The sequence below is a fragment of the Nannobrachium achirus genome, assembly GCF_963921795.1.
Source record: "Nannobrachium achirus genome assembly, chromosome: 3".
Taxonomy (NCBI): Eukaryota; Metazoa; Chordata; class Actinopteri; order Myctophiformes; family Myctophidae; genus Nannobrachium; species Nannobrachium achirus.
The window spans coordinates 54,803,550-54,830,151 of NC_137812.1; the positions used below are offsets into that span (position 1 = coordinate 54,803,550).

General features: G+C 42.2%; 1 protein-coding gene across 1 annotated transcript; it reads right to left on the bottom strand.

Annotated features, from left to right (window-relative positions):
• Positions 1-584: 584 nt before the first annotated feature.
• Positions 585-26,313, bottom strand: LOC308282323 (solute carrier family 2, facilitated glucose transporter member 9-like; the record flags this gene model as incomplete). The annotated part of the gene is made up of 13 exons (XM_080722668.1): positions 585-684; positions 1,217-1,347; positions 1,480-1,607; positions 3,748-3,823; positions 5,007-5,108; positions 5,213-5,323; positions 7,890-8,077; positions 8,691-8,823; positions 16,752-16,897; positions 18,088-18,212; positions 19,334-19,494; positions 24,247-24,342; positions 26,305-26,313. 13 exons carry the CDS (start codon positions 26,311-26,313, stop codon positions 585-587), a joined length of 1,506 nt encoding a protein of 501 aa, XP_080578794.1.
• Positions 26,314-26,602: the final 289 nt, after the last annotated feature.

A 26,602-nucleotide genomic window follows, 5' to 3' on the forward strand; every position in this document is an offset into this window, starting at 1 on the left:
GTTCAGGTTTTTTTGGGGGGAAGCCAAGGTGAAGGTGGTGAAAACGAGATGCAGAAATTAAACGTGTATAGCACTTAACATTATGCTAGCCTGTGCATTGGGCATGTTCGATTCACTTTGTTGTGTCAACGTTGTTTTTGGTGGACAGTTGGCATTGGGGCTGATACATTAAGAACTAATGCTTTACAGTAGGACGGCAAACAATGTTACTGTATGCTTGTCTATGTTTATTACCGTGTGTGTGTGTGTGTGTGTGTGTGTGTGTGTGTGTGTGTGTGTGTGTGTGTGTGTGTGTGTGTGTGTGTGTGTGTGTGTGTGTGTGTGTGTGTGTGTGTGCGTGCGTGCGTGCGTGCGTGCGTGCGTGCGTGCGTGCGTGCATGCTCTTTAACTAATCTCCTCAAGCAGTAATACATCTGCTGTATGTCATATCCAGTTCCATTTTACCTCTCCTGAAATGAAATGAAATGACTGTAAGAAAACAAACAACACGAGGGGAGAATTATACTCCTCTCCTCTCCTCTCCTCTCCTCTCCTCTCCTCTCCTCTCCTCTCCTCTCCTCTCCTCTCCTCTCCTCTCCTGTGTCCTACAAGGTACCATATCCGTTCAATCTGGACTTCAACTTCAGGTGTCCACTGTCGTCCACCTCGGTGCTGTCGCCGCCATCGATGTCCAGCACCCCGTTCCTAGCAGAGAACCACGGTTATAATAGTTTGATCTAGTTTTAGTTCATTTTGAATATTAATTTTTCTAATTCAGTTAGTTTGAATTTGTTTTCAGAGCAAATTTGCTAGTTTTTGTTAGTATTTATTAGTTTTAGTGTTTATAGAGTTTTAGTGTTTTGTTATTTGTCAGGTGCAGATTGAAGAGGTAAGTATTGTCTAATAAAAATGTATAAAAAATAGCTTTTATTTATACATTTTATTCTAGTTTTTATTTAGTTCATAGAGGAAACAAGGGAGGCCAAAAACAAGCTGGTGAAGAACTGCCACCTCAGAACTGAAGATGGCAAACCTTACATGGGGCGAGGCACAACATGCTGCACAGGACAGGCCCAGATGGAAGCAGATAGTCACAGCCTTATGATCCACCGGGAACGAAGAGGATTAGGTAAGTATTTAGTTTGGTTAGTTAGTTCAGCAAAAATGTTTTTTTTCTATTTTAGTGTTCGTTATTTCGTTAGTAGTAATAACAGTAAATAACTATTTAGAAAAGAACCTTGCAGCAAACATCTGGTTGATCTCCACAAAGGTCTTGTTCTTTGTTTCTGGGATGATGAAGAGGGTGTATGCCGCCACAGACATACAGATAGCGCAGAAGACCAGGTAGCAGTACGCCCCAGCTGACATCTGGGACGGAGGGGGGGAAAAGAAAGTATAAGCGTTTCAGTCTTGTTTGTGCATCTCGGGTCTGAATGAGGCTTTACGGCTATGTATGAGAGAACCTCTCTGTATGCATTAAATAATGGTCTGCGTTCTGACCTGCAGGAAGGGGAAGACGAAGCCGATGGTGAAGTTGGAGAGCCAGTTGAGGCAGCCGGCCACGGTGTAGGCAGCTGGACGGTGGGACTGTGTGAACAGCTCAGCCGTCATTAGGAAGGGAACGCCGGCTGGACGAGGAGATCGCACGCACGCACGCGCACGCGCGCACACACACACACACACACACACACACACACACACACACACACACACTATTATTTCAAGGTTCATGGTGTGGCAACACACTTGCACACACCCAAATTATCACTATTAGCATTTCTTCAGTTTGATAGTATTCCTTTTGAAAAATTAGCCTTCCGCCTTCGTTATAGTATCCTCATATTCTATTTTGTCCCTAGATCTCCCCAATCTGGATCATGTTCTGACAATGGTCTACTCTAACCAGACCTCACAATCCATCACAATACAAATGGCTTCATATTGCCAGGGCAAATGGCTTAATGGACATGCTTTAGGGGTGCATGCTTGGGGGGACACCAAACGGAGGGGAGGAAGTGAAAGAAGACTGAACTATATCACCGCAAAGCGCCAACATCTAGAAGCAAAGGCTGCTGAAGGAGCACCAATGCTGTGTTCTACCTATCACGCGGGTATACGGCGACATTTATTTGAAAAAGCGTATGCCCTTGTGAACCTTTCAAATTGGTGTATCTGATAGGCATTATGCACTGGCGTATGCGCTGGCCACACGAATAGCTGTGGATCATAGATTATAGTATGCCCTCAAAAAAGTCTAGAACACACCACTGAGGAGCGCTAAAATGGCGAAACACGCCAACCAAACAAAACGGTCCCGGGGCGCACCGAAACGGGTCGTAGCACCGGGCACCATGAAGGGTTAATCCGGCACTGTACATTGCACCACTCCAGTCCAGTGATGCACTGAGCTTTGTTTCACTGACACTAAGCCGCCGATGTGCCCAGCTTCTTTATGAACAGAATAATCCCATATTAGTCATCCAGCTGAATATAATACTAAACATGATAACTTCTCATGCACCAATACATTTTACATTAAGACCCATTCATCTTGTTGATCTTGTATGCTGCTCAGTGGTTATAACACAAGAGGAGAAATGTTTGGTTTGGCAACTTGGTAAACTCTAATACAACGTTCCGTATAAACAACATCGTTTTCAGCTAGGACTTATCCAGTTTGTTAGCTTGACATTTAGAATCTATGGGGTGGCTGGGTAGCTTTAAAACACACAATTTGTCATTGTTATAACTGAGAGCTATGTAGGAAAAATATGCATTAGTAAAAGTTCTAATGATGGAGCTCTTCCAAATGAACTCCTCATTATCTGGCGGTGATAATTGCGAAGAGGAAGGTTTAATATCGTCAAGCCAATAAGTAGACCATAATTTGTCAACATCTGTGGTATACGCAAGGAGGAAGAGGGTGGGGGGGTGGGGGGGTTCTTCGTTGTGCATGCAAGGTTTTGTCCAAACAAAACCATATTCATCACCATGAGGTTATGAACAATGAGCCATTAAAAATCTAATTGCAGCAACAGAAATCCTCGTTCTGCGTGCAGAGGTATAGATTTTGCTGTCTTGACGAATGACGATATGTAAACCAGATTCCCTCCCATTCATCACCCTCTCTCACGGCCCCCTCAACATGGCTCCCTGACGACGCTGTAAACTATCGCCTCTTAATTCACTTCGCTCAACTCCCTCGCTCAACGTACAAAATGGCTGTACGAATGGATGTAGTGTGGCAATTATGATTTGCTCATTTACGAGTCTAATGAAATACAATATCTCTTCTGTAGAAAGAGAGATGAGCTGGGAAGGAGGCAGAGGGGGAGGGAGGGAGGGAGGGAGGGAGGATAAGGCTAGTGGCTCAGCTAGAAAATAGTCCATGCATTTCCACATAATTCCAGCAGGGGTCAGTGTTAACTTGTGTCAGACCACTCTGACACAATACATATGGATTGAAATGGAGAAGTTTCAGTCCAAAGTAGATAATCAACATTTGAAAAAAGTGACACCTGCTCTTACAGAATAAATCAAGGTCATTGTTAAAATAAATGATGGTTCTCTGTAGAACTAGGTAACTTAAGAGCATGAATGGTTAATAAAATGAAGACTTTAATAGATGGGATCCTCTATTAACTGATACTGTTCTGTAGTTGTAAAACTCTGGTCACAAGCAATACCACATACTGTCCTGTATTGTGACTAAAATCCAGAAGAAAGAACAGACAAATGAGTGAAACATGTATTCAACATCATTCTCACCTGGTCCTATACAGAACCCAGCGATGATCCCCACCACACAGAGCACACTGATGTAACGCATGAAGGCAATCTGGGTCTGAAAGCAGAACAGGACAATGTGAAAATCCTCAAACTAAAACAACAATAATATATGCACAGCTGTTTAGTTTATAGATGTCTAATGTGATGAATCATAGCAGAGTACAGTAGAATACAATAGAGTGCAAAGTATACATTCCCTGGTGTTTGGGGACCTTACTACTGGTATTTAACTACATTCACCTGGGCTGTGGAACCCCATACTGCTGGTTTTCTATCCTACCAGAAAGTTACACTGTATGCACCATGTCACGCTAGCTATGTAATCAAGGATTAAGAAGATTACCTTTATTAATCCCCAATCCCCATGTGGAAATTATTTCTAGTTAGTTAGACCTGGCATACTCGTGTACGTGAATGTAATTAACAACTTGATAGGATAGAATACCACCTATGGCCTATATATATTGTAATTGGTCTTATGAGGAATAGCAAATATAGCCAATCTACAAGTTCACAACAGATCTCAAAGTGACACGCTGTGAGCATCATGTAGATCTGCTCTTTTTAGTATTTGTGGAAAGAGGTTAGCTACAGTGGGCGGCAGTGGCTGAGTGGCCTTTTGGCAACCGGAAGGTTCCCAGTTCGATCCCGGGCTCCCCCAGAGCTAGTGTCGAAGTGTCCTTGAGCAAGACACTGGTTTCCTCTGCCATTGTTATATGAGTTACTTAAATGGTTTCCTGTGGAAATAAGCTTAGTCTTTTCTAGGATCTCCTTTTAGTAGACCTTGTACCAGTGAACTGTACCGTCATGAAACTGTACCTTTTCCTATGCAAACTTCTAATAAAGTCTTCAATCAATCAATCAATCAATCAATCGGTGTATGAATGTGTGTGTGAATTGGCGAATGTAATGCATACAATCTATGTAAAGCGCCTTGGATAAAGGCGCTGTATAAATATGCCGTTTACCATTTTGTCACTGTTGTGCAGAAACCTTGTAACTCCAAGTGTCAAATGTATATGTTTTTAGGTCAATTAAAGCATCCTACAAAAGTGTTGCACAACATTCGTGAAAATAGCAGATCTACAAGCACACAACGCCTCACAATGTGAGGTGTTGTGTGCTTGTAGATCGTCTATTTTCACTATTTTAAATTGTTTTTCAAAAAATAACAAAAAAAAGGAAGGTTTTGACGATTTACAGTACAGTAATGCACAGTAATGTGTCGGTCTCTGTACCTGGTAGAGCAGAGAGAGAGTGATCCCAGCACAACAGAGACCCATGAAGGTGAAGCCACCAATCATCAGAGGCCTTCTGCCAACCCGTTCAATAGTGAAGCACTGGGGGAGGGACAGGAAACACAGTGTCAGTTTGATGTGGCATTTATTACCACAGGCAGAAAGAGAAAGCAGCATTTATCAGGACTGTCCAGTACAGTACCTACCCCTAATATACCAGTGATGACCTCTATGACTCCCGTAGCGACAGTAGTGTACTGGATCTGAGAGGCTGGGATTCCTGCGTTTTCAAAGATGGCATTGGTGTAGAACCAGATCTGGAATTACACGTTGGGAAAGGTTGTTCATGAGCCCAAACAGGAAGTGAACCTTTAACATTTATAGTTTAAAGTTGTACTATGTAACTTTTTTTATAAAACAAATCTTAAAATTCTCCTAACTATTAAATCACAAAAGTTTTAGAAGATCCGCGCCGTGAATTTCAGCCTGTAAAGCCTTCTCTATATGTAAACTGAGATCCTTGCCGTGGACCGGATCTCGCGCCAAAATTGCGTCATCACACTACCGGCCAATCACAGCGAGGGTTATACAACTGCCGGCCAATCACAGCGCATCTTGAAGTGGGGTCGCTAATACTCGCTATGGCAGCCATATTTGTTGTCGCCCGTTTGTACCATCCCTTCTCTAGGTAATTTCGCCTACCAGGCAGGGTGAAGGAGTCCGTATCTCTGGAATTACTGAACGCACAGGAACAAGGGACCCCTTAAAAGATAGATCTCAGCGAGGTGGAGGCAGACGCGGGGGTCTGAAGGTACGAAAAACGGACGAAAGATGCGGACGCGACCGCGGTTTGCTATAGGGCTAATGACCACTAGTTGGGCAACTTACACAGTATGGCTTTAACCTAGTGGTTCCCAAACTTTTTTTTTTTTTTTTTTTTTTTTCAATCAGGGACCACTTGGAAATCTCGAAAGCGTTCGACCCTGACCTCTTCACCTGTGGTTCTCGAGATCCTGTGGCGACACTCACTCACTCACTCACTCACTCACTCACTAACTGGTCATTGGTCAGGTGGTTCTTGAGATATGCGACGGACAGGTACACAAACTGACATGCACGCAGGGATTTTATCACTTTAAAATGTTTTTATAGCATATCTACAAGCTCACAAGGAGTTGCATCATGTTGTGAGTGATTTCGCATTAAGGCCAGATACTTGGAGGTCCTTGACATGAAATCAACTCATGTTTATCAACTTTGAAGAAAATGCACTACATATTCAGTTGCTGATCCTTTGTTTTGTACGGACTTAAATAACCCTAAATAAACTGATTTCAAATTGACTGCATCAAAAAACGTGCAAAAACTCAAAATGGTCGTTGGTAAGTTCTGGAACTCAGAGAACTCAATTTCCTGTACAGTCAAGCCAATAGCTAAGAGTTGCTTTTGCTCCTTTGGCGTTTGAACGTGATTCATCTTAGCAATCATTATCATCCGGACCTTCCATCAGTCATTTGTTTCACATACCGTACATCATCAGCACATGGTTCTGACAAGAACTCCCCTTGAAATTAATTTGCGTATTCTCATTAATCTTGTTTCACGAACGCGGCATCCATCATCTGTGTAGTCAGTGTGGTCGAGATCATGATCGGTGGAGTTAAACGCTGTCTTGTTGATTTAGTAACGGTCCATACAGCCTTTCAGCACCACTTCAATGTTGCATGCATGTGTAAACACACACACACACACACACACACACATGCATGGAATAGCAAGACAACCACAAACGTGTGTATGCACATGACCATGGATATGCAAAAATGTGCACACGCACGCGTGCACACACACACACACACACGCACACACTCACACACCAAACTTTTTTTGACGTAAATCCATTTCTGCCGTATATATTTTGGTATTGTGTCTACCTGTATGTATTTAATGGGGTAAGTGTGGACTGGAGGTGCACAGCTGGGAACTGAAGAGGAGGATCCTCTCACTGTCAGAACAAGTGTACTGTAACAAAAATAACTTTCGCAAGAGAGCACACACACACACACACACATACATGTGTGCGCACGCACACATCACACACATAGATGTAGCCAGACAACCATGTGACCAAACACTCACACGCGCACTCTCACAGACCCATACAGAGTTTCCATTGTTGTCTCCCAGGAACACACACATGCGCACGCGCGCACACACACACACACACACACACACACACACACACACACACACACAGCTCTCTGAACAAACATGTGCCACAGATCCACACTAACACAAACCCAAACCCAATGTCTAGAAGGTGAAGGGGCGCTAGGGCATTAACGACTTTGATTTTTGCAAGTCGACTCGACTTAGTAAAAAGTTGAGTTGAAGTCGACTTTATCGTTTGATGACGTCATCACATCACATACGACCCCACTTTTATTTTGGGGGGTCCCCAGATGATTAACTTACAGTAATGTGCAACATTGTTTTCTCACTCAACTGTAAACAAACCAACATAAAGTTTAAGTATATAGAGGGTAGGCCTATCTTCACATTTCTAAAGTGCCAATTTAAGGACTCTTTAATACCTCTAAAATGGCAAATTAAACATTGTCCAAATTGTGAAATATATAGAGGCAGAAATTGTGAAAATAGCAGATCTACATGCTCACAACGCCTCGCATCTCGAGGCGTTGTGAGCATGTAGATCTGCTATTTTCACAATAGAACTTTTTTTTTTAAACTTCGACTTTCGACTTTCTTTGGTGGGAGTCGACTTCTTCGTTAATGCCCTAATGGGCGCATAATAACACAGAACAAACTGGATCTTCCAGTAATAAAATACAGCAACACACGTACACTCCCTCTCCCACTCACCGCATCAATGCCAGAGAGCTGCATGCCAATGTTGACCACAATGATGGTGATGACCTGCCAGCGCACGGACTGGTCCATGAGGAGACCAAACACAGACAAGGTCTGGACAGAGGACAAGGATCTCTGCTCGTCCTGCATCTCCTCTATCTCCGCCTGGATGTTGGCCTTGGAGCGGTACCACTTGAGAGCTGGAAGAGAAACATAGACCCATTCATTTGCTGCTGTTTGTTATGTGTTGCGTTTGATTGATTGATTGAAGAATGTATTAGTAGTTTACATAGGAAAAAGTACGGCTTCATGACAGTACAAATCGCTGGTACAAAGTCAACTGAAAGGAGATCCTTGGAAGCTTTTCGGCTTATTTACACAGGAACCACTTTATGTATCTCATATAACAATAATAACATTGAAAGACAGACGGATAAAACACAGTACTTTGCATAGGGAACTGTCAGTAACAAAAGGTGAGTGTGTGTGTGTGTGTGTGTGTGTGTGTGTGTGTGTGTGTGTGTGTGTGTGTGTGTGTGTGCATGTGCGTGTGCGTGTGCGTGTGTGTGTGTGTGTGTGTTTTCTTCTGTTCTGTTTAGGAGGAAAAGGCCTATGTAGAAATACAATTAAAAGTCCAGAATTCAAAATGTACTTGAGTATACATAAGGCTGACTCATAAGGCTGAGGTATCTTTTTTATTAGGCTATTAACAGTCTACCCAATAGGCAAATAGGAACCTAATTTGCATGCACGCACACACACACACGCACAATTAACCATGAGAAAAAATAAAAAGGAAGTCCTTTCTCTAACCTGTGATTGCGGCATGGATATTCTTCTTCTCCATCAAAAGGTAACGTGGAGACTCTGGAAACCATGGTAAAGCAAACAGCTGGATCAAGGTTGGGAACGCCACCAGAGACAGCAGCAGAGGCCAGTGTTCATCCTGTTTGAAAAGCAACAAAACTTTCTTACATCAACGAGGAAGCAGTTCATGTACATAATATTATATGTACATAATATATTGTATGACAATAAGGCTGAAAATGGGTGGTCCTTTAAGTCCAAAAGGTCCCCATGAAGGCAAACCTTCCACCCTCAAGGTTAATGGCGCCTTCCCTGATCGAGATGAGATCACTGTGACTTAACAACAAGGAAAAGGGAATAAAACGTGTTCTGAAGAACCTGAAGAACGTGTTCTGAAGAACGCCACCAGTACTTTCTCAATACCTAGCTAGCTAGCTGAACCATAATGCTTTCTTGTTTTCCATATGTCATTTGACATACTGTATCAATGTAATGGTCCAAGTTGTAAGTCATTTATAATCTAGTCTCACATGGTGAGACAGGCCTTATTACTTATTATTACTTAGGTGGGCGTGGGCCCATAGACATAGTTTTGTACTTTTTCTGTTTTGTATGGGTCTATGGAGTTAACGTTACTCTATAGACCACCGGTTGTGGTTAACGCCTCATGGCTGTAGCTGACCTGTTTTGACGTCCCATTGTTGACCCATATTTGGCAATGCCCATATATGGATGCTCCATATATGGCCAAGACTAAATTCATTTACAAATGCCTTAATGTCTATAGCTGACCTGAGATCCCTGATGTCATCAATATCAAGACCATAGCTTGGAATGCCCATACATGGACATATTGTGTGAGTCTCATGTGGTCTATAACATAAGACATCTATGATGTCAGACGTCAGTCATATCCATATTTGGTAAAATATTTTCTCCACATTTTGTCCAACTTAAACAACCAACCCCAACTCAAATCATTCCGTCCTGCGCAACCTCACCCTTAGGGTGTCTTACTGGTACCATATTACTATGTAATAAAAAATCGCACCCGTGCGAAGTGAGCGGTGCAGAAATATTTAGGGAGTACCAGTAATACTCCCTAATCGGGAGATGGTCGCTTATCTCCACAAATAGGGCAAAAATGGGTTTTTCCAAAATCTTCCTGATCCATGTTGATCACATGAGTGTAGACATGCTGTGTAGTGATTTCCGTGATAGGAGCAGTGTCCAAAAATGTGTTTTTTAAAAATCGGCCTGAAGGTGGCGCTATATGGGACAGATTCATGTTGATGGGATGAGTGTAGACATACTGTGTAGCGATTTGCGTGATTTTAGGGCAAAAACTGTAGGAGCAGTGTCCAAAAATGTGTTTTAAAAATCGGCCTGCAGGTGGCGCTAGAAGAGGGCCATGTGAGAAATGAGGGGTGGGGTCTCCGCGCTGCCTTGGCGGACGAATAGGTACCGGCCCCGGCTCTCCCGGACGCTCCTAGCCCGAGTTACGGCATTTTATGTGAGCTGCAGTGGAGGGGGTCCTCCACTGGGGGCGCCACCACTTGGGGTGGTCATTTGGTCATTTTTGCACATGTGGTCCTTTTTTACACCAGGGGTCCTTGGAGGTTGTAGTTTGCCAGGTAAGGAGTGTGTGTGCAAAATGTGGCATGGATGGGGGCAACGGTTGTGGAGATATGAGCAGGGCAAAAGTGTGATGTGTGACGTGTCACTCACGGAGGGACATTTATTTACACCTGGGGGTCCCCCAGGGACCTGGGGGTCCCTGGAGCTCTGGGGGTCCTTGGAGGTTGTAGTTTGGCAGGTAAGGAGTGTGTGTGCAACATTTGGCATGGATGGGGGCAACGGTTGTGGAGATATGAGCAGGGCAAAAGTGTGACTCACTCACTGACTCATTGACTCACAGACGGACAGCCGGTGGAGGTTTTGGTAGTAAATGCGTCCTACGGTCGCAATGATATACTGTGAACTTTGATTTCAAGCCCTTTCTTCGCAATGTACCTACATAGCTTACTTACAGTCACAATGTGATGTGTTCACGTAGCATATGGAAATGTGATGTACTTACTCAACCTTCATAGTTCAACATGACATTCAAGACCTCAAAGATGAATTCTACATTACCACGATATTTCTAGCGTCTTGAAGATATGTAATCTCATCAGCATAGAGTAGACCCATCATAGCTCCACTCCAACCTTATAATCTGCTTCAAGGAAGAGCGAAGTAGCATAGACTTAGAAGGTCCCAAACGGAATAATTCACATCAGATCCACCCAACAGGACTAGGAGACGCGAAGAAGAAACATTCGTTACCTCTAACATACCGGTACGTTGTGAATCCTCATGTTATCGGATTCACGGGGGCAGTGTTGTCGAGGAAACGAGCATGATACGTCACGTCACGGCATGACGTCATATTTAGTTATAAATTAGCTATATACAGAAGAATATAGTAGTATACAGATTTACAGAGACATCTGGAGATAGATTCCGACCGAGACTCATAGAAGAATATTGAATAGATCTCTCCAGGTCCCTCTCGCTGTCTTTCTCTCTGTAGGGAAAGGAACGTGGCACTTGAACATTATGTCGGATGATCTAAAATAAATGTTTCTTGAAGATGGGGGATCGCAAAGATGTGTCTCCCCAGTTCCACTCTCCCACCCAACAACAACAAATAGGCCTACAGTATATGGTCACCTATGGCATGATGACAGCATCCTACATGTAGGCTACAGTACATCCAATTTGCCGAAATCAAGGCTTCAAAACTGAACTCCACAAAGCAATGGATGACGTCATGGGTAGATCTGTCGTCAGCGTAACGGATATAAAAGCAGCAGTCAAACCAACCCAGGTAATTTCTCCAAAAGCGAATCACAATTGTCTGGTATCGCACGAGCAGCGAGCACCACATAAAGGCTGAAATGGCCGCCACCATGATTGACACGGAAGGAGCCCCAGCGCCAAAGGTCGTCCCACCAAAGGTCATCCCCTTCTTCCCGACATTTCAAAGTTATTTGGCAATGGGAGATCAGTTGTACCAAAAGGGGCACTATATCAAAGCTATAGAAAGCTATTCCATGGGATTAATGCTCAAGGTGGAAGACAAGGACTGCCTCGCTGAGCGATCTAAATGTTTCCTGAAGATGGGGGATTCAGAAAATGCTTTAAGGGACACTGAGGCATCTCTTAAACATGACAAGACATTTTACAAGGGATTGTACTGTAAGGCAGAGGCACTGTGCACCATGGGGGATTTTGAGTCTGCACTGGCTGTTTACCATAGAGGACGGAAGCTGCGTCCAAATGTGGCCGACTTCAGACTCGGCATCCAGAAGGCAGAGGAAACTTTGGAAAGGACTGTGCGGGGGAAACCTACCGGTGTTATTCATCACCTGAAGAAAGACAAAGAATACCTGGAGAAGTGGGACCTAAGGACCTAAGGAGAGACCCACCTGAGGAAGAGGACCTAAGGAGAGACCCACCTGTACAGAAGACCTAAGGAGAGACCCAACTGTTGATGGTGCCTGATTTCCTGGAGCTCTTCAGGGAGAGAGCCACCGCCCCCTTCCAGGTGTTCTGTGTGGGGCTGTGGTGTCTGGATGAGTACTGGTACTATAAGGACCATAAGCTGGACTTTGCCATGTCTACATACCGGTACCTAAATATTAGAATACATGAGGATAGTGCATTCTAATGACCCTGAAAGGTCATGTTAAGATACTTTGAAGACAAAGTCATTCGAAAAGACAAGTCTGGCATGTGTTATTTCTGTTGGGACGATATTTGATGTCTTCTTGCAAATGATGGCTGAGAAGCCCAAGACCAAAGAGCATGAAGAGCAGCTGGAATGTCATGCACAGTTTCTATTGCTTTACTTTAACCACAATGACAAAAGGATCTGTAGAGTTGCAGACAAATACTGGACTTGTTTGGTCGAGACTTTCCCACATCTGCTGTGGAGTGGTTCTAGACATTCTAGACATCTTGCAAACATTCTCTCTGTCACTCAGTGCTGACATCCGCAAGGATCTGCCAAACATGACATTATTATAGGTATCACCTTCATGATCACTGTCCCAGTTTAGCCAGAAGGCCCAAGATGAGAGACCGATTGTACAAAATTCAACAGTAGTTGCAGATCCAAAGAGGAGAAGGAGGTTCTACTGTATTTTCGCTCCCATGAAGTGTCCAGGATATGGAGTTGGTTATCATAAGCTGTTTATTTATATTCTTTGAATTTCAAAATTGTCTTGAGCTGGATATCTCTATAATACATGAAAACAAACCACACTTTTAGACAGGGCCCTGTGATTAAAGTGCTCTGTCTAAAAGTGTGGTTTGTTTTCATGTATTATAGATAATAATACATGACTCATACAATTGAGAAATTCAAATGAACTATTTTGAAATTCAAGGTTAGCACCGCTCAATAATTTTTTATGGCGTAATTTAGGCGGCCTAAACGCGTTCTAAATCAGAGTTAACCAATCGGGTGCCTATATGTGACTATGACATCATGGACAGATCAACAGAATCAAAGTGTTTCATTGGTCTAGTGGACTCATGTCATCATCATTTGTGATAAGCTGTTTATTTATATTCTTTGAATTTCAAAATAGTTCATTTGAATTTCAAAATTGTCTTGAGCTGGATATCTCTATAATACATGAAAACAAACCACACTTTTAGACAGGGCCCTGTGATTAAAGCGCTCTGTCTAAAAGTGTGGTTTGTTTTCATGTATTATAGATAATACATGACTCATACAATTGAGAAATTCAAATGAACTATTTTGAAATTCAATGTTAGCACCGCTCAATAATTTTTTATGACGTAATTTTGGCGGCCTAAACGCGTTCTAAATCAGAGTTAACCAATCGGGTGCCTATGTGACTATGACATCATGGACAGATCAACAGAATCTAAGTGTTTCATTGGTCTAGCGGACTCATGTCATCATCATTTGTGACATCATTTGTGACATCATTTTTTTTAAGCGGTCTATAGGAGCGGTTAGCACCGCTCAAAAATAGTACATATTACTCTGGTTTGATAGGGAGACAATACAATCATGGTTGGTACAGCAAATGAAAGTAGACTTCCCAAGGAATATGGAGAATTTTTAATTTTAAAAATCTGTAAAAAATTTACCAAGCTATGGTCAAGTCAAACTGCGGTGTACATACAACCAAACAGACCAGGTCTACGGTATCTTATATATACATTCCTCTAAGAGCCGCATCCCACTTCCAAGCCCATTCACGCCCCCTTTACATCGACTTCAACTCATAGGTAGGTGCTAGAACGTAAGGAATACCGCCCATAACTCTATCATTGGCCCCCCGTTGCCATGGTGACCGCCGTCCATTGGCTCGTATTCCCAGCTATGGGACCGGCGGATCCAATTTCAACCGAGGGGGGCGTAGCCAGAACACACACACACACACACACACACACACACACACACACACAAAAAAATAGCTAATAGTTAGCTCACAACTTTCCACTTTTCTCTTTCACCTCAATGGCAGTAACATCCGTATACACCACTTGGCTAGGACTGATCACGTGGCACACGGAGTTCTTAACCGGAAGTGCGTCCGGCGGTCAAATATGTCCGACCGGAAACGTGCGCTGCGCCACAATAGTTCCGCCACAATAGTTCCGCCACAATAGTTCCGCCACAATAGTTCCGCCACAATAGTTCCCCCCCCCCAAAAATTTTTTTTTTTATTTATTTTTTTTACTTTTTTTTTTCAAAAAACTTTTTTTTTTTTGAAAAAAAAAGTTTTTTAGTAAAGAAGCGGGCGTGGACTCTAGATGTGAGCGGCCCGAAGGGCCGCGAACCTCTAGTGCTGTACGTTTTTCAAGGTGCAAAATTAGCCCTATTCACGACCCGCCCACTCAGCATCCCCCGGGTGCTGAAGTCCCGTTTTGAAGGGGTAAATCCTACCATAGCCTATGGAGTTAGCACAGAAATCGCAAATTTAATGCAATTTCCGAATAGTAAAGTATAAAATACGGCTAGCATGATCAAGAACACAAGATACTAAACGGCACAAAGCACTATAATTTACTTTACTGTTAGAAATAATGATTTGTTGGCTTTAAGTCCAGTATAGTTTCCCCTTCTAAATTGAAGTCAGCACCCGGGGAAAACTGAGAAACGGAAGTAGGTGGGCGGGCCGTGAATAAGGCTAATAGCAGATACCGCATTGCACCCTTAATTAACATATGAACACTCCCCCATGCCTTAAATATGAGTTTTAACCTTAAAGTGTTTGTGTTCAGTGCGACTTGCATAATAAAGACTAGCCTACAGCCCCTTGGTGTGAAGCAGACAGACGCTTGTTGACGCCCATTTGTGATGTAAATCGCATCACAGGACAAAGCCGCCTACAGGCCAAAATTTGGGGAAATATTTTAAACATTTGGGGATTATGAGAAGTAGAGACACATTTGAAGGTGATAAAGTTGATGTTGGGCAAGGTACATGCGTTATTGATTTTTGTATTATGTTTTTTAGACAATTGAACAACTGCTGAACGTGGAGTTACAGATGGAAACACACACAAACACACAAACACACAAACACACGGGGCGATTCTAATTAAGGTTGTGGGATTGCGCATAAGATGGTGGTGTTATCACTTAATTAACGTATAATACCTGGGAATAAATATCAAAATAGGCCCTGTCTCATGTCATCAATTCCGGCGAAATATCAGGTAAGCCTCAGATTGGCTTGTCAGATGTCAGTGGTTGGTCCATGGCTTGTCACTGTCTGTCAAACAAACTCTATTTCCCACAGAAATAACCTCAGAGGGGAACACTTTTCTACACTCTATATGCACAATAGTGCTTCTTGCAAGTGTCTGTTTTTAACTGATATTTTGGAATGTCCACAAGTGCTTTGTTTGAGGATGTCAGTCTACGTGTTGGCACGTAGGGGGACAGTAGGTCAGGGAAATAGGCTGGGGTAACTATTTGCTCCTGTTTGTACTGTACATTATCAAGACACTTAGCAATATCTGAATGTCAGTACCAAAAGTTCGGTTATCAGTGATAACCGACAATAGGCAAGATACATGCTGTTAGTAGGCTACCACTGCGTGAGACGTATGGTACAGTACATGAGTCCCCGCCATGGTAACAGCCGCATGCTGAAACAGTGCCCAAATTTGGAGATGACTGACATCATTGATACATCTGGGTTCTCCAACATTACTTCTGAGACTCCTGCATTCAATCCCTCCCCTCATATACTGTGCACACCCCATAACCCAAACTGCACATAATTCAGAAAACATATCGTCACTGTCGGGCAGAAACCTCGTATCTCCAAGTTTCAAATTTGTATGTTTTTCCGTAAAGCCCTGGTTCATCACACAAGACAATTGCACAAAACTAGTGGAAATATCTGATCTGGAGGCGTTGTGTGCTTGTAGATTGGCTATTTTCATTAGTTTAGATCATACATGGGCAACTGGCGGCCCGGGGGCCACATGCGGCCCCCACCTTCACTTAATGCGGCCCTCAGATTAATACCGGAATACTGATATATAATTGATTTCAGCTGTTACTATTCCAAACATGACCTGCTTTAATTCCTTCAGTCTATATAGTAGCTTAATGACTAGTATAGTAGTACTAAAATGTTTTTTTTTTTTTTTATGTCCAATGTATTTGTATTCAAGTTCATAAAGTTAACATGAGTATATAATTAAACGTGTTTGAAATTAAATCAAATTCAAAAGAAGCAAACAATAGCCGATCTACAAGCTCAAAACGCATCGCAGCGCGATGCGTTTTGAGCTTGTAGATCTGCTATTTTTTGCTTCTTTTGTATGAGATACTAGAATGACAAAGTAGGACGTAGCAATATGCAATGTTGGCCCTGAAGGTGGAAATATAGTGGCCCTCACCATCATCAAAGTTGCCCACCCCTGGTTTAGATCATGTTCGAACGGGCTTGAACTAGTGAATCATAATTCATTAACACATACTGTATCCCATGAATGTATCCTGCTTGTTTACTTTCCTCACCTTTCCTAATAGTTCGTGGAGCCCCAGGACCTGAGCACTGAAGACTCCCAGACAGATGTGGATGCTGGGCATGAGGCCCAGAAAGCCTCGCAGGTTCTTTGGAGCGATTTCTCCCAAGTACATCGGCACCACACTCAGAGAGATACCTGTTGAGATGGAAAAGAGAGAATGCACTGTATATTAGACCAGGGGTCTTCAACGTTTTCAGGCCAAGGACCCCTTAGTTGAGAGACCCCCCACAACCTTATCATAGTTTAATCGTTTAACAGCACAATCATCAGTGTATTTTGGATTCATGTCAATTTGTGTTTTCAGATATTTAACCACTTGAACCGTCAATACTTAATAAACTTCACCTTTCACTCTGTACTTAGTGTGCTCTTTTCTCCCCCCTCTACACCAAACCTCTTTGCCGAAAATAGCCGATAAAGCGCTGCAAGTCGTTGTGAGCTTGTAGATCTGCTATTTTAAGTTCTCAGAATATGGACGCTAGTGTTCAAATGATTCATATAAAAAAGGAGGAAAAAAAGTTTCTAACAAACAAAGATTTTGAGGACCCCCTGTAGTAACTCTGAGGACCCCCTAGGGGTCCCGGACCCCCTGTTGAAGACCCTTGTATTAGACACTACTATGAGCAATCACGAACAGGGGTTAGTACATTAAACCTTTTATTGGTACATGTCAAACTTAGTGTAACTAACTGATGTGCTCTGTGATGCTGATGCCACAGTGCATGCATGCATGGCAGGGTATTGAAATCAAGTCTGTATATCTGAGAATATGAACATAAAATATATTTTATGTTCAACTACAAATGGGCAGATTTTCATGACTTGGTGGGAATCATCTGCCCAAAGAGATGCTTAACCTTTTGTGTTGAAAAGGTCAAAGGTCACAATCAAGTTCAAGGTCACATTGAATCTGAATTGAATGTGTGTATTTTCCATAAAGCGTCGCAGTAGATCGGCACCATATACTCCGAGAGTGTGGTCATTTCAATGTAATTTTGTCTTTTGCTTTGTTGGTCAGTTAAAAAGAGGACTTCACATTGCCACATAACAGCAGTAAGACTCCCTAATCGGGAGATAAGCGACCGTCAGGTCGCAGCGTGATTTTAGGGCAAAATGTGTAGGAGCAGTGTCCAAAAATGTATTTCAAGAAATCGGCCTGATCGTGGCGCTATATGGGACAGATCCATGTTGATGACATGAGTGTAGACATACTGTGTACCGATTTGCGTGATTTTAGGGCAAAATCTGTAGGAGCAGTGTCAGATCCAAATCAAATCAAATCAAATCTAAGACACAGAGGATGCTGAATTAAAAGCGATGAATACCTGAGTGTACACCTGTGATGAAGCGTCCAATGATGACCATCTCAGGCGAACCGCAGGCTCTGCTGAAACCCATGAAGCCTGCAGCTATAAACACCAGGCCTGCAGAATTCACCAGGGCCCCTTTCCTACACACACACACAGTCAGCTTTATAGTTAGTGTCAACAAAAGGACATGGAAACTGTTTCTTTGCACCTCACTTGCACACTCACACACACACTCCCGCACACGCGCGCACGCACACACACACACACACACACACACACACACACACACACACACACACACACACACACACACACACACACACACACGCGCGCGCGCGCACACACACACACACACACACACTCACACACACTCACAGTGCACGCAGACACACGCGCCACACAGTATTTTTAAAGCGGGCACATTTCACGATTTTACTACACAGTCAAATCCTCAGTGTTAATTTAATGCCAGTGTACTGTACAAGCTATAGCCGATCTATAAGCAGTGCAGCACACAACACATCTACAAACACTAAAACGATCTACAAGCTCACAACACATCGAGCGTGATGTGACGTGTTGTGTGCTTGTAGATGTGCTATTCAGAGAGTGACATTCATGTTTGAAGGAGAGTGATTATACACACATCACGTTAAAGCACTTTCTAAATAAAAAACAGCCTCTGATTAAAAGTAGTTCATGTATCTGACTGCTTGTATTAACCAATGACAAAGCAGTCATGTGCAGTAATACAAAAAATCGAACCTCTGTTCGAAGTGGAGCTGTGTGTGTGTGTGTGTGTGTGTGTGTGTGTGTGTGTGTGTGTGTGTGTGTGTGTGTGTGTGTGTGTGTGTATTGCAGTTGAAAACAGCGCCCCTCCCTTAACATGTGTGGTCATAAAAGGTACTACACCACATTCTTGAGGCTACATACAGACAGACCCACATACAAACATACATACAAACATACCTACACACACGGCCACGTATAGGGTAGCTTGTGTTCCACACAGCTCCAAAAATGTAGATGCATCCAGGTGCATCATAGAATAAAATCAAATCATTAACAGGTGAATCGTAATCGAATCGAATATTGCAGTGAAGATTCACAGACTGTATGACCCTTTTCCTCAATACGACCAGATTGTTGTTGTTTTTTCTGGTTTTACCATTGTTGTGAGCACTTTTTCTCTCTCTATCTATTAATAAAACAAAAACAAAAACATATCCAGGCATCCGTCCATCCAACAACATTCCCTTACCTGCCAAATTTGGTCACTAGTGTTCCCACCATCAGGGCACCAAACGTTCCTCCAATAGCAAAGATGGACACCGTGAGGGAGTACATGACAGTGAGGGTCTGCTCATCAAGACTCCGGCCATGACGGCTGATCTGTGTCTGATTGTAGAAGTCCTTGATGTACTGTAAAAATTATATTCAAGAATGAACAAAGTCAACAATCACGTGAACAAATTAAGTTAATAAACCAAAGTACAGAGAAGAACAAAATATGAGTGAGTGAAATAGTCGTAAAGTCCAGATTGATACACAAAATATGTCTAGGAACTTTTAATCTGAAGGTAATCCCACAACAACTGTTGTGTAACTTAACCCTGGTTTACTCCAGTGAAGAAGGCCTCTGTCCACCTGTCAAATATTTTGGTTATTCAGAACAAACTGATTTTTAACCCCAATACAGTACAGCAGTGGTCTTCAACAGGGGTCCGGGACCGCTAGGGGCTCCTCAGAGTTACTACAGGGAGTTTTCCAAATCTTTTTGTGGTAGAAACTTTTTTTCATCTTTTTTATATTAACCACTTGAACCCTAGCATCCATAGAACTTTAGCCAAAAATAGCAGATCTACAAGCTCACAACGCCTCGCAGTGAGCTTGTAGATCAGCTATTTTTGGCAAATAGGTTTGGTGTAGAGGGGAAAAAGAGCAGACTGTACTTAGTACAGAGTGAAAGGTCAAGTTCATTAAGTATTGACGGTTCAAGTGGTTAAATATCTGAAAATTGACATGAATCCAAAATACACTGAGGATTGTGCTGTCAAACGATGAAACTATATGGAATCTATGAAAAGGTCTGGGGGGGGGAGGGGGGGGGGGGGTATGGCATGGAAAGAGGGCATTTGCATTTCTTTCACCATAGTGAAAACTGCATTCATGGTCTGGAGAGGGCACTTTTTACAACAGACTGATAAAAGGGCAGGGGCTCAAGCCTGTTTCTATGTTTCAGTGCAGCGCCATTCATCCCCCTTTAACATCATTAACCCTGTGAATACTTCAGTGGGTCAGCTGACGCTGTAAAGTCCTGCCAGTTCCAGTCCAAGTATAATGAAAGGCCATCAATGACACATTCCACTAAATGTTTCCAGTCATCCAAGATGCAAGTAGGGACCTTAATTCAATTTGCCAAACTGAGGCTGAGCGCTTGGCAGCAGGCTTCACAGACTAAATTGCTGCACTAAGAACACATGCAATCGGCATGTGTTAAACTTTAATCGTAAGAGCAACAGCTGCCCTACACAGGCTGTAAATAGCTGCAAGAAGGTCATTTTGCAATGATTATGTTTTCATATTGTAATTTGTATCACATTATATTATTCTCTTTGACAGTTTTTATTGTTGTTTTGTGACAAACATAGAAGATCTGTAACAACAAGACATGTAAAGTCAAATTAAAACATTCGTGTTGTTGAAGCAGCAATCTGTTTTGTATATAACACAAATGTTTTTTAATATAAAAAAGGGAAGAAGAAGGAAATCATATTATATTATTAAATGCCTCAGATGGTTAAGATCTCATTGAAGCAACCTTTTGGTCATGCTGTATTAGTTTGGGATTCTTCTAATTAAAGCTCAGAATGGGAATGATGTGAATAGAAGATAATGATCGCTGTCGGCCGAAACCTTGTATGTTACTTCATAGGAAATTGAAAGTGGATCCAATGTAATTATTACTTAGTCACAAGCTTTTCTTAATACTTTTCATTGATTAGGTATTTATAAAACACAGACTTAGGGGGAAAAAAAGAAAACAGATCTACAATCTCTCGTTACACTCAGTGCTGTGAGCTTGTAGATCTGCTATTTCCTATACGTTCATACAAAAATACGAATTAATTTATGAAATACATAAAAAGATATGGAGAAACATGGAGATACAAGGTTTCTGCCCGACAGCGACAATATGTACCATGGTAGAGGAAGTGAGCTTGGTGAGGTGAAATGAGAGAGGTGGGATGTCAATATGGAGGTATGAGGACATATGGGATGGGGTGTGAGAGTGTTTTCCCTCCGTGAGACAGAGGTAAGCTTGTAAGATGTGTGCCAAACATTCCCTGCCTTCAGGGGCGTCACAGGGGGGAGGGGGGGACTGAGTTACTAAGGCCCAAAGTGGAGGGGCCTGGAATTATTTTATACTTTAGCTATTGAAAAATAGCTAAAATTTGTTAAATTGCTATTTTTGAAAAGTCTTGAAAATGTGTGCAAATCTTTGAATATATGTCTTTTTTAAGCTAACATTTTTCTAACATTTGTAACTCAAATTTTGCTTCTGGGGGGTCCTTGGAACTAAATATTTTGAGATGGGGTCCGTGGCCAAATACATCATTTTGGGGGTCCTTCACATGAAAAGGTTTGAGCACCACTGAAACATAAAAAACCTTAGAAGGATTTGAAATATTCAAGAAGACTTGCACACATTTTCAATAGTTAAAGTACCCAGGGCCCAGAATTTGGTGCGACACCGCTGCCCGCCTTAAGGTGAGCAGAAGAAAGAGAGGCTCCATTTGTTGAACGTGTTCATTTTTGTGCAGCACTCTGGTCAAGGCAACGTCACATGACTTCAGTACTGATTTAAATCTCCTGACCTTTTTTCTTTCAGGGAAAGGTCCCAGAAAGACGGCATGCAGCCAACTAAATGAAGTTCGACAAGATTATCTATGACCGCTGTGTCTCTACAGTACTGTGTAGAGCATGCTGTTCCTCTTTTCCTTACTTTTCCTTTTGTTCAACCTTGCCTTACTCGTCTTCTGTCTTTCCCTATATCCAACTAATTCTGGCCAGGGTGCAATTCATGTTCACGGCTCAAATGTCCCTTTTTTTTAAAAAACACAGAGCCTTTCTCCTTAACGATTCTATGACCTACAAAAAGCATTACCACAATTAGTCAAATTGGGCATACACATTCTATGCAATAGATCTAATTATTCTAATTTACTACCAAACGTCCATGTTACTTTAGTAGAAAAGTGAACAAGTAACAAGTTATCTGACATGTTCGCAATGACCCACAAAGCATGTCTAAGAAATCATCAAATGTTAGCATAAAGTGAGGCATCCTCGTCACATTGGCCGACTGACACGCTGACATGTGAGGCCGTCCATGGCCAAACAGGCATTGCTGACAGTTCAGGGGGGTCATAGCACACCACACCACGGAGAATGGACCATATCGGCTCAGCAGAGCACATGAGCGGGCTTCACATTTGACATAGTGGCCGTGTGACTCCACGCAGACAATAAAGCATCGTTTGATCATCATGTGCACTGGTCATCGCTATTTTCATTTGGATCTTAAGTCAGAGATTCAGCTTTTGCAGTGATTAAATTAATCGACACTTAGATATCCGAACACTCACGTTTTGTACAGCACTGCTTCATCAGGCTCACAAAAGCCAAAGGAAGACAGCTAGGTTTTTGGGTGAGGCATAACAGCTCATCTCTTGATTACTAATGATACCGACACATTGTGCAGCAACAGACATTAGAGTATACAACATCTACCAATATGAATACATACAGCAGATACAGTAATGTACTGTACTAAGCTGTTTTCATTTTACTATTAATCTATCTGTATTTTGCTTACAACAATTAGACTTGTTTTAACCCATTTAGAATGGGTACACAGTTGTGTATCATTATTTTATGCTTTAACTATTGAAAAATAGCAGATATACAAGCTCACAGCGCGGCACCGAGTGCCGGGCTGCGAGCTTGTAGATCAGCTATTTTTGAAAAATCGTGAAAATTAGAATTTTGACCCGATTCTATAAGTTGCTTTTGAATCCTTCTAAGATTTTTTGAAAAATCTATGTTTCTATGTCAGCAATCTGGCTAGCCATCGTCAAAGAAAAGGTCCTTTTCACTTAACTGGAACTCAGTTAGTCTGTTCTTGAGAGACTACTATGTCAGTGGTTCTCAAACTTTTTCATGTGAAGGACCCCCAAAATGATATGTATTTAGCCACGGACCCCCATCTCAAAATATTTAGTTCCAGGGACCCCCCAGAAGCAACATTTGAGTTGCAAACGTTCACTTTAAAAAGACATATATTCAAATATTTGCACACATTTTCACAACTTTTTCAAAAATAGCAGACCTACAAGCTCGCAGCGCGGCACTCGGTGCCGCGCTGTGAGCTTGTATATCTGCTATTTTTCACTGGTTAAAGCATTCAATAATTCTATGCCTAAATGGGTTAATCATTGATATTCTAAGTCTGGAAATATTTGTATCTTTTGTTCATGTCCACGTTTTTTACACTACTTGTATAGTAGAGTTATAGAGACAGGAACTCGAATGCAGACAGCTAGGAATGTGAGACATGGCGGGAGTCGGATTCAAACGTGGGTACTCGTGACTCACAAGGAGCTTATGGTCAGTGCATTAACTTGCTGTCCCAAAAGACACCTCAACCTTTATGTTTTGAACTCAAGACAACCCAGTGGCTTGAAACGTTTTTTGCTTCAAACTATGTGAGAAAGTGTGCAGGTTCTCGACATCTAACTTTCCAACCAAGCAGTTGCACCACTTGCAGTTCCAACCAAGCAAGTGGTGTACATGTGACAACAAGAATTTTATGTTTTGAAATTATTCATGTGTAATGAAGATGACATGAGTCTTTCTTGGAATTTTGACATTTTGAAATGTGTTACTTGCAGTTAATTCTATCTGAGAATAGGTAGTTTGTTCCAAAGAACAAACTACCGTACATTCAAAGGATTAAAATGGTCACTTTCATGAGTTTCAAAAACGTTCCTTTAACCAGGGATGCATTCCCAAAACCATGAGCAATATTTCAGCTCAGGCTAATGATGATGATGATGTTGGTGATGATGGTAATGATGATAAAGGATGCATGATGGTGATAACAATACACACCTCTGTAGGAGAATTGACAACAGCCAGATTGTAGCCATAGAGCATGGAGCTGCCAAAGGACGATAGGAAAGCCACTGCCAGCAGTGACTTGGTGAGCTGAGGAGGGAAGGACAGGAGAGCCAAGCATGTCAAACCAGAAGAATACAAAACACATAGTAAAACCTTTACCACATCTACAAAAGATGGACTGTCAGAGGCGTCAATTGGGTGTGGGCAAGGTATGGCAGCTGCCATACGTTGGCTACAGGGGGGGGAAATAAAATGTACTTCTTAAAATAAATTCATCATGCCTGTTGCTAAGGTATGGCAACATGACTGACCAGTCATGTTGCCATCATGTTGTCAGGCCTTACAGATGTTGTCCAAAAATCATGCAGATCGGTACACAGTATCTCTGTAGCCAATAAACGAAACGGGTATTTCTTACATTGATGCTCCTACATATTATCATGCAAGCACCAGTTAAAGTTACTTTCCATCCCTCATATACTGTGTGCACAGTGCACATCCCATAACCCACACACTGCACATCATTTCGGAGCTCATATCTTTGAACGGGTAAGGGCTAGTTATAATAATTTGCTGCTTAGCCATGAGCGACTTGCAAGTGTGAGATCCAAATAAGCAAAGTAAGCGTGAACTCTTGTCAATATAGAAAAAGGTCACTTATAAGGAAAGGGCAGAGAGAATGTTTTACCATTGAGAAATAGTTACCATCGCTAATGAGCCTGCCTGCTTGCTCAGGGGATACATTGAATATTGGCCTCCGGGTCAGAATTCATGTCAGATCCTGTGTCTAGGTGAGACATGACCTTTTGACCTTTGACACATGTCAAGGGAGACAAAATACAACCACCCCGATTGTATAGTTAGTTATATTGTAGTAACATACTTTACAGATTGGAAGAATAAGTTACATAGTGCCGCTTTAACATTTGTGGTCAAGAAAAAATTATAATTTAAGTAACACAAACATGGAACAGGAAATTTTTTTGCAGAAGACAACAGTCCAAACACTGTTGAGGTGTGTTCTTTAGTAGTAAAGAACAGTCAACACACAACGCAGTGTTAAAGATTCACTTTAAAGAGTAGTGCAAAGGATGACACAACAATTTTTAGGGGTGAAATTCCCTGTGAAGAAGCTCAGCTCTAACATGAGTAGGATTACAACAGATAAAATATACTTAGGTGCAAATTTAACTCGAGGCACGCAGGGTACAGATGGAACCAAATGTACCTGTGGATATTTGTACCCTACCGGTACATGTGCAGCACACAAACTGCTCTGGGCTCTGTGTGTGTGTGTGTGTGTGTGTGTGTGTGTGTGTGTGTGTGTGTGTGTGCGTGCGTGCGTGCGTGCGTGCGTGCGTGCCTGCGTGCGTGCCTGCGTGCCTGCGTGCCTGCGTGCGTGCGTGCCTGCGTGCGTGCGCGTGCGCGTGTGCTTGTGCGTGCGCGCGTGTGTGTGTTGTCTTGTGTTGCACATGCGTGACACCTACAGACTACAATATGGGGATAATTGGCAAACATTTTGTGATTATGAGGAGACACATATGAAGATGGAAAAGTAGATGGTTGCCTAGGCAGAACTATTAGTGATTTTTGGGAGATAATTGAACAACTGCTTGGCTTTGAGTTTGTAGTGTGCTGGCTGGTGGGGTACGGCCTTCAATTAGGTAGCAAGATTAGGGGTTATATTCCGTCAGTCTGCAACTATCTATTATTTTCTTAGCGATCCTTCTATTATTTGTATGTATCAACAAATCGACACACATTTGTCTGTGCTGTGGTCTACTTAGCTTCCATTCCCACTATAATCACACATACTAAAAGTGTAAATACTGATGATAGTACAAGCTGCTCTGGGTCAAATCATCATATACAATCTAAACGTACTGTATGATCTTTAACATAATACTGATAAACACTGATTATGGTGTGTTATTTCAAAGTTCACCAGTCTGGGTTCAATCCTTGGCCGGGATCCCTACTTTGCACTTAGCATCAAGATTTGGATTGGTGGTACTGTACTGTACTGTAAGTCCCTGCTACATACTGTACCAACGTCATGTCCAGCCACCTCACGCTAGAGAAACAGGAGATAGGCTCCTGCTCTATGGGCTACATGGGCATTAATTAGGAACCGTTGTTTCCCAATGCTATTAATTACTTATTTTATATGTGAGGCCTCCATAGTATACAGCTTGGGATCTTTATGTTAATATGAACTTAAACTCACATAAGCAGCTTGTTGAGGTAAACAGAAAACAGCTTACAGTACATGACCTGAATTTTCACACAAAACAAATTCACTGTTGTTACTATTATGCTATTTATTACTAGGATTGTTTATGTCAAG